The 7,690-nt window shown below is 35.5% G+C and overlaps 1 protein-coding gene across 3 annotated transcripts in view; it reads left to right on the top strand.

Moving 5' to 3' along the window:
* The window catches only part of Map2k4 (mitogen-activated protein kinase kinase 4), a 103,910-nt gene that overhangs the window by 30,995 nt on the left and 65,225 nt on the right, over positions 1-7,690 (top strand). For all 3 annotated transcript variants that reach the window (XM_031354558.1, XM_031354559.1, XM_031354562.1), the window contains one exon: positions 635-737. In XM_031354558.1, coding sequence (XP_031210418.1) covers positions 635-737 — 103 coding nt within the window. Of the gene's footprint in view, positions 1-634; positions 738-7,690 lie in introns of those variants that run through there.

Raw genomic sequence — 7,690 nt, 5'->3', positions numbered from 1 at the left:
ATAATGGATACAGTTTAGTTTTATATTAAAAATGCTGATAATTCCCTGCTTTTAAGCCCAAAGAAATTGTTTCAAGGAAATTATTCTTGGTATACCTGTGTTGCTAACTTGAAGTAGACTATACTGTGATGAGTTTATTTACTCTTACAGCTGCAGAATGCTTCAGATTTGTCATTCAATATTTATACTGCATTTGAAGGAAAGGGATTTCTGTTCAACTGAAGACATTTTGGCTTTTAGCAGTATGTAGTGCTTGAGCTCCCCTTGGGATAGGTGATTCTACAGTGACTGGTTCTTTTCCTGTAAAGTGTTAGATTTTTGGACACTGTAAACTGGAAGCATTGAATATCATCTGATGCTCTACAGTACAAAGAGAGATTTGTGGGGAGTGGGCAAAAGATAACTTTTGTTCATTTATTTATTTTTTTAATTTTAAGATATTTGGTACCTTTTCAAACATATTGAGTAAGATTTATTAAGTCAAGTTTCTCTGTCTTTCACTGAATTTCTCATGCCTTCAAAGTAATACCTGTTTTATAATACTTGAATATTAAAAAATTAATTAAATTTAATCATCACAATTTTCACATATTTGTAGTTAGTGTTTGAAACTTTCACTTTGTCATTTTTTCAGGTAAACGCAAAGCACTGAAGTTGAATTTTGCAAATCCACCCGTCAAATCGACAGCACGGTTTACTCTGAATCCTAATACTACAGGAGTCCAGAACCCACACATGTGAGTACTCTCAGTGACTTAATGCAGAGCTTTCTGGCTGCCACATTTTATGCAAAGGAAGGGACTGATATTTCTATTTTCTTAAGATAATTTAAAATGTTACTCTTTGAGCTTAAATAGACAGTTACTGATTCTGTATTCTTAAGTTGATGAACACAATTTTCTTCTTTAAATGTTTACTTGGGAAAATAGTGTCAAAGGCCCAGGTTCACTTACATTTTTTTTAAATTAACTTAGGGTTTCAGGTGAAGTTCAGGTTGTATTTAGAAATACAGCTGCTTTCCCACTTTCAGCCCCCACTGTCTACTTAGTGGGAATGTTGATTCTCTTTCCTTGAAAAGTCATGTGGCAAATCAAAGTTGTGTTCAAGTTAGTATACACATGTCATGTCATCTGTTATTAGTTGATATTTTAAATAAAAAGATAGAGATAGTGTATCTTACCCAAAATAGTAGGAATGTGTTAGTTGATTTTAACTAATAGCTTGAAAATAATAATATACTGAAACCTTCAGTCTAACAAATGTGGTATATTTAATAGTAATCTCTTTCCCCAAACTTTCCTGAGCATGACAGCCAGCAGCTTTACTTGTATTCATATGTATTTTCTTTTAGTCCTAGTATTGCAATGCAAAGAGCAAGCAGTGAATATATTATAGGTACAAAACTGCGAACAGAGTATCTTATGTTTTAAAACTAATTTCTCAATGCCTGGATTCAGGCTTTATTAGACTTCAGATATTTCTAGTATTCTCAAAGAGACATGGCCATTGCTTCCTCTTTTTTGAACTTAGGTATACCTTGTATTTGCAAACAGTAACAAGTGGGTGCAGCAGTGTCACCTTCAACAGGAGTGATTGAAATGCTTTATTTTTGCAGTAGTAATGTGTACAGATGAGGAGTGTATGTGTGTGTGTATTTAGGGTTTCATAAGTAACCCTAGAATGAAGGATACCTTATTTGTCTGGAGAAGCTATCCACTTATTGTTAAGTTTTCTTAAGAGCTCAATGGGAGAGGGTGTGCCTAGTTCTTCTGGGAATAGATGCCCCAGGGTGGAGTGGTACCCAGGGGGGGTGCTCCCCTTCTCTCAGGAATAGCAGAGGGGCAGTGGGGAGAGGGACTTATAAGGGTGGGACTGGGAAGAGAATAGGGAGGGGGCTGTGAGTCTTAGTCTTTTTCCTTTTGAAACATGAAACAGGGCTTATATTGAGCAAGAAAACCCAGTACCTAATCAGGCAATACTCTAGCACCAAGCAGTGTTCTTTCCTCATTTTCTAGCATTTTGGTGAAAACTAGCCCAAAGCAAATCTATAAGCATAGTCCATTTTACTATTCTTGTTACCAGCTGACCACATGCTCGACATGTAAAGCAAGAGAGAGTAAGATCTACTCTCCTCCTTCCTGTTACCCTTCCTTTCTTTCCTCTTCCCATTCGAGTCCTTGGAGGATAAAGAGATCACCTCTTTAGGAAATACTAGGCTTTAATTACCATAAATTAAAAGTATATATTTCTAGCATGTGAAAAATTAGTCATATACTAGAGACCCTTCTACATTTAACAGCTATTAATGTTTTGGCTTTTGGCTTATAAAATGAAAAGTTGTATAAACCCAAAGAATGTAAAGAAAAATAGGTTAAAGGAAAAAAAAAATATGACTCCTTTCTATATTTCTGTCAGAGTTTCATTATACTAGACACTCTTAAGTCTTTTATACACTTCAGGGGCTATTCTTGAAAATGCAGCAGACTTGTGCTAAAATCCTGTTCAGTGTGTAAACCGGAGAAGTAGAAGTAGGTACTCTATTGTTACATTCTATGCCTTTATCATGGTGAGTAATGGTTGACGTTCTTGGAACAAAATTGTTTAAAGTGTGCACAGCACAGATATTGCTACAACACAGTACAGATTCAACAGGGAAAAAGCAAGTTTAAAAGTTAACTTGGAAATGGAGCAAGAGAGATGGCTCAGCCATTAAGAGCACGTGTTGCTCTTTCAGAGGAATCTGGCTTAATTCCCACCATATACATGGTGTTTCACAGTCATTTGAAACTCTAGCCATGGAATATGACACCCTCTTCTGGCTTCTGTGGGTACTGGGTACACATATATACATGCAGGTGAAACACACACACACATACACACACACACACACTGTACTTTAAATTAACTTAAATAAATGACTTGATGTGTTTGGGCTTAAGCACTGGAAGCCACATTTTAAATTCAGAGCCATTGTTGAGACCAGTGCCTCATTTATCTTTGTTTGAAATATTGGAAAAAAGATTCCATTTTAAAGTCCTATTTTAATCACCAATATTCTGTATTTGTAATGCACTTCCTCAGTAAAGCTTCACTGAAAAGGCCATTTAGTCCTGAGTAAATTATAGAAACTTTATCTTCTACTGTAGTTCAGACTGGCCTCTAAATGACAGCATTCCTCCTGCTTCAGCTTTCTGAGTACTTAGATTATAGGCATGGGCTCGCATACCTGGGAAACTTTTGTTTTTAACCTTGTCTGTAGATATGAGCAGTAGGTGAAAACTAGGTGCTGGTTTCTACCCACTGTTAACACTAACTCTGGCCTGTAAATCATCACTTGACTGTGGTGTGCAGTCCAAGCCTGACTTAGAATACCAATGTTTTCTATTTCATTTGGTGAATTGAGAGAGAGAGTGGGAAAGGTGAAGAGTTTGGTGGGAAGAGGGAGAGGATTAATTTCTTTTGGAAGTATTTTCTTCACTTCATGTTCAAAGTTGACAGACTGAAAGACAAATAACTTAGCTGGAGGTGGGAGAAGCTCTGTCTGCATTTCCCCAGCAGCCCAAGGACACCTCTGATCTCCCCTAGTCTGTCTCTGTGTCTTCCTCCCCCTTTAATAGGCAGAGAGTAGTTCTGTTGTGGAAGGAAGGTTTTTGCATGGGATTCAAACTGGGCAAAAGGTAAGCTTTATCTCTTTTACAGACTTTTACTGTGTTTCTCCCTGTGCTAGTGCCTTGGTACAGTTTCTCCAGTCGTAGGTCATTCCTGAAGCAAAGAGGGCTCATGTTTGCTTCATCCAGGGCTCTGGGACTTCTCATGTCTTATGGGTTTAAATAGGTTTTGGGATTCACCCCACCCTGAACCTTACTGATGCTTCCTGTATTTGAACTTCTGTAGTGAAAACCAAGCTCTATGGCTTATATACATACGATAGTTAAGGATATGTACATGATTAACTAAGAGACTCTTGTAATAGTCCAAATAAAAAGTGAAGCAGCTCAGAAGCTATACTTAAAACTTTAGAGATCAGTTGGGTTAGATTGAGAAGATCCTCAGTTGATTAGGCCCAAATCAAGAAAATATCTTTAAATACCGATTTTAGACTATTAAGTTTAAAAAAACATGGCTAGATACTTATGTTACTTATAAATATTATAACTTGAAACAAATAGGAAATTAGAATGGTCTTTATTCTTAAATCAAGTTTATTTTTCTCCATTTATATGACCTATTTTAAATTGCTTATTAGCAAAGTGTAACACGGGAACACTTAATTTCAGGTGTTTTCCTTCATAGTTACCTAATAAAAATAATAATGCATTTTCATATTAACTAACACAGTTAAAGAATATTAATTAGCTTTATTATTGTAAAGAAATGAAGTTATATGATTAAAAATATCACTATCTACTACAAAAATTACTATCTACTTACAAAACAGTTATTATTTTTGATTTAGGGCCATTAATATTTATTGAATACCTTGTATTTTTTAGGTTCTCAGACATCTTTGCTGCATTATAGAACTCTCAGAACCATTCTTTCAGAGTAATTTTCATTTAACAACAACAAACAAAAACAAAACAAAAGGATTGTACTCAGTACCACAGACAGTCACATACCCAGGGAACATGGCACCCCTTCTTCATAGGTGTCCTAGAGCCATAGTCTTTAGTTACAAATTTACTTCTCTTAAATTCAATATAGATACAACCAGTACTTTTATTTATATCATCACCAATTTTCTTTCAATAAAATCATAGCTACTTAATTATAATTTCTTCCCTATAAGTTTTTTAAAATACATATAGGAGGAGATGCATAATTTTAAGTTTTATACTGTTATTTATGTGTAAAAATGATAGAAACACACTTTTAAAATCATACCTATTTAATAGATACAAAACTATGATTTCTAAAATATTCAAGATTAAACCTTTTTGTTTATATAGCTTTATAAATATAGGATGTTCTGCCACTTAAATGACTGAATTAGAATGGTGAGCTACATATACACATATATGTGTGTATATATTCTCTTTCAAGTTAAAAGTAACTTTTCTGACAGCTTGAGTTTAGATGAAGTAGAATACTAATAGTAGTATTTTCTTTTACATTATAGTACAGAATTAAAGCCAAACTGTTACACAACAAAAAAGATATTGAGAATAATCTGATAGTTAATATTAAATTCTGGACAGTTTCTACAACTTAAGTACTTATTATCTTATGGGAAATTTGTTCTGAGCAAAGTATCTTCAAAGAAAGGGAAGGAGTTACAAAGAAACAGACTATTAATGATAAAGTAAGTACCCTTATTTTACAGATTAGGGACTGGGTCTCTCCTCTTGCCTCCATTACTGGGGATTGACCCCCAAAACCTTGCACAAGCCAGAAAGTTCCTCATCACCATGATCCATTCCCAGCCCTCTGAGGGCCAGGATACTAGCTTGTTCAATTCATATGCCAATGGTAGAAGCAGGACTCATGCAGTCTGGGCAGTTTTGACTGTGGTTTTGTTCTATTATTTTTATAAGTTTTACTGTTTTAGCTGTAGTTAGGAAAACTACTAAGCAACGAAATCATTTCTTCAGTCAAACACGTCTTCTAGGTTCTACTATTACAATGAGCATTATAAGGACAAGATGTTATCTATAATAGTAGAACATTCTCATAGCTTCATTAAGAACTTTATCTACGTTGCAAAATTAATTTCATATATGATTTTGATTTATTTGGAAAAAGCTTATACAAAACCATAATTTTCAAAACTTATTTATATTATAGTGACTGCAAATGTTTTGAAACGGTTCTCTATTGTCTGGACATTCTCTTCACATAGCCAGTTCTCCTAGTGCATCTGGCTCATAAAAGTTTCCAAAGTCTCCAGTCTTGCTAGAGATTGTTGTTTTTTATTGCTCAAGAGTGACCTTTGAATGCAGGTTAGAAACTTGCCAAAGATGTTCCTTATCTGTCAATGTCTTGTCTGCACTATGAATGTTCAGTTTGTAAAATTTCTGCACTGTGGTCTACATCCTTATTTGAGGAGTCTTCAAAGTCTGCATCTTCCATTTCCATGGCTTACCTTGGGGCTGCATCTTCCATTTCCATGGCTTACCTTGGGGCTGCTTCTTCCATTTCCATGGCTCACCTCGGGGCTGCATCTTCCATTTCCATGGCTCACCTTGGGGCTGCATCTTCCATTTCTATGGCTTACCTTGGGGCTGCATCTTCCATTTCCATGGCTCACCTTGGGGCTCGTACGTAGAATTAACTTCAGGGTTCGAATATTCTGTGGGAGTGAAAATGGCAATTATAGATTTGTTATTTGTGTTTAATTCTTCAGCTGTGCTCAAGAGGAATGAAATTTCCTGACCTGACACAGTTTCTATGTAATTATTTGTAAAGTTTGGATTAACAAGGTGATTGGTAATGATATTTGAAGTTTCAAAGTGACCATTTGAGAATTTAGATTCCTAGAAGATACACAAAACCCAGCTACACCTAAATCTTGATTTACTGATGTTTCCAAAAAAGTATCTTGTTTAAGAGTTAATATGTTACTTTGTATATTGTGCTTTTAGAGATGGTGGCTTCCCAGGGAAGGTGAATCAAGTAATTGTGTATATTCAGGTAGTGCATTTGTGTTACCTATATCTTTGCTTCATTTGATACAAATGATTCTTTTAACTCAACTTTTAGGCATATTTAATATTCTCATTCTGTGTCTGTCTGTCTGTCTGTCTCTGAGCATTTTTTCCCTTGACAGTCTTTAGGCAATGAAAATATTGTTGGAATGGCAATTTGCTTTAGCAAGTGATACCCCATCTAATGTCAACAGTCAGAACTAAAATGGTCTCTATCTGGGAACTGATATTTATTGGGAGCCCCAGAGTCTTCATGTTTCATGTTCTTCAGTTTCATGTTCTCTAGCCACTTTTTAAATTTTTCTTTATTATATAGAGGAAACAAAAAAAGCTCAGCTCTCAATCTTTTATAGTCACCATGGTTCTTGCACTAAATTGCTGAGCAGTAGGCATCACATACACCTGATGACCCAACCCACATAGGCCTAGGTAGTTGTTAGTTCTTCTCTAGTTCTCTGGTGCCATCTCCTTTGCTAGTTTCTTTTACATTGTGAGCTTGACTTTCACAAATGTCTGCTTCTGTTGTTCACTAGTGTTAGAAGAACAAAGGGAAAATCCTGCATGTGTATTTAGAAGTCATCATTAAAGGATAAAAGGCTTTGAAAACCTTTTGAGTGAAGGAATTATGCTCCTGTTAAGCTGATCTCTGAGTACTTTTTGTGATTCTAGAGAGTTTAAGAATGATCTTGAATTCAGTATGTAGCCCAGGCTGGCTTTAAACTCCTGTTTTAGCTTCCTAAATGCATGGATTCAGGCTATATGTATATCTTGAAGCCTAACCCTACATGTTTCTTAGTTAGATCCCCCTCCCTGTCTCCAGAAATGGGTGTGAGTTAAACTCAGTCTGAGAAATTACAGAAGTTCTAAAGAGTGAGAAAATGAATCACAAGGATATTATTACTAAAAAAGTAGAAGAAAGGAGATAATAAAAATAGCAGAAGGCTATATGTAATGGATGAATAGTAGAGAATATTCAACCTTACAAAAGTTGTTCCTGGAAACTAAGAGCCATGATATATGCCTAGGATGACCAGACAGACAGACAG

This window comes from Mastomys coucha, unplaced genomic scaffold, assembly GCF_008632895.1.
Source record: "Mastomys coucha isolate ucsf_1 unplaced genomic scaffold, UCSF_Mcou_1 pScaffold5, whole genome shotgun sequence".
In the NCBI taxonomy this organism is placed as follows: Eukaryota; Metazoa; Chordata; class Mammalia; order Rodentia; family Muridae; genus Mastomys; species Mastomys coucha.
Note: the sequence above shows the minus strand (reverse complement) of the source record. Positions and strands in the feature narration are given on the sequence as shown.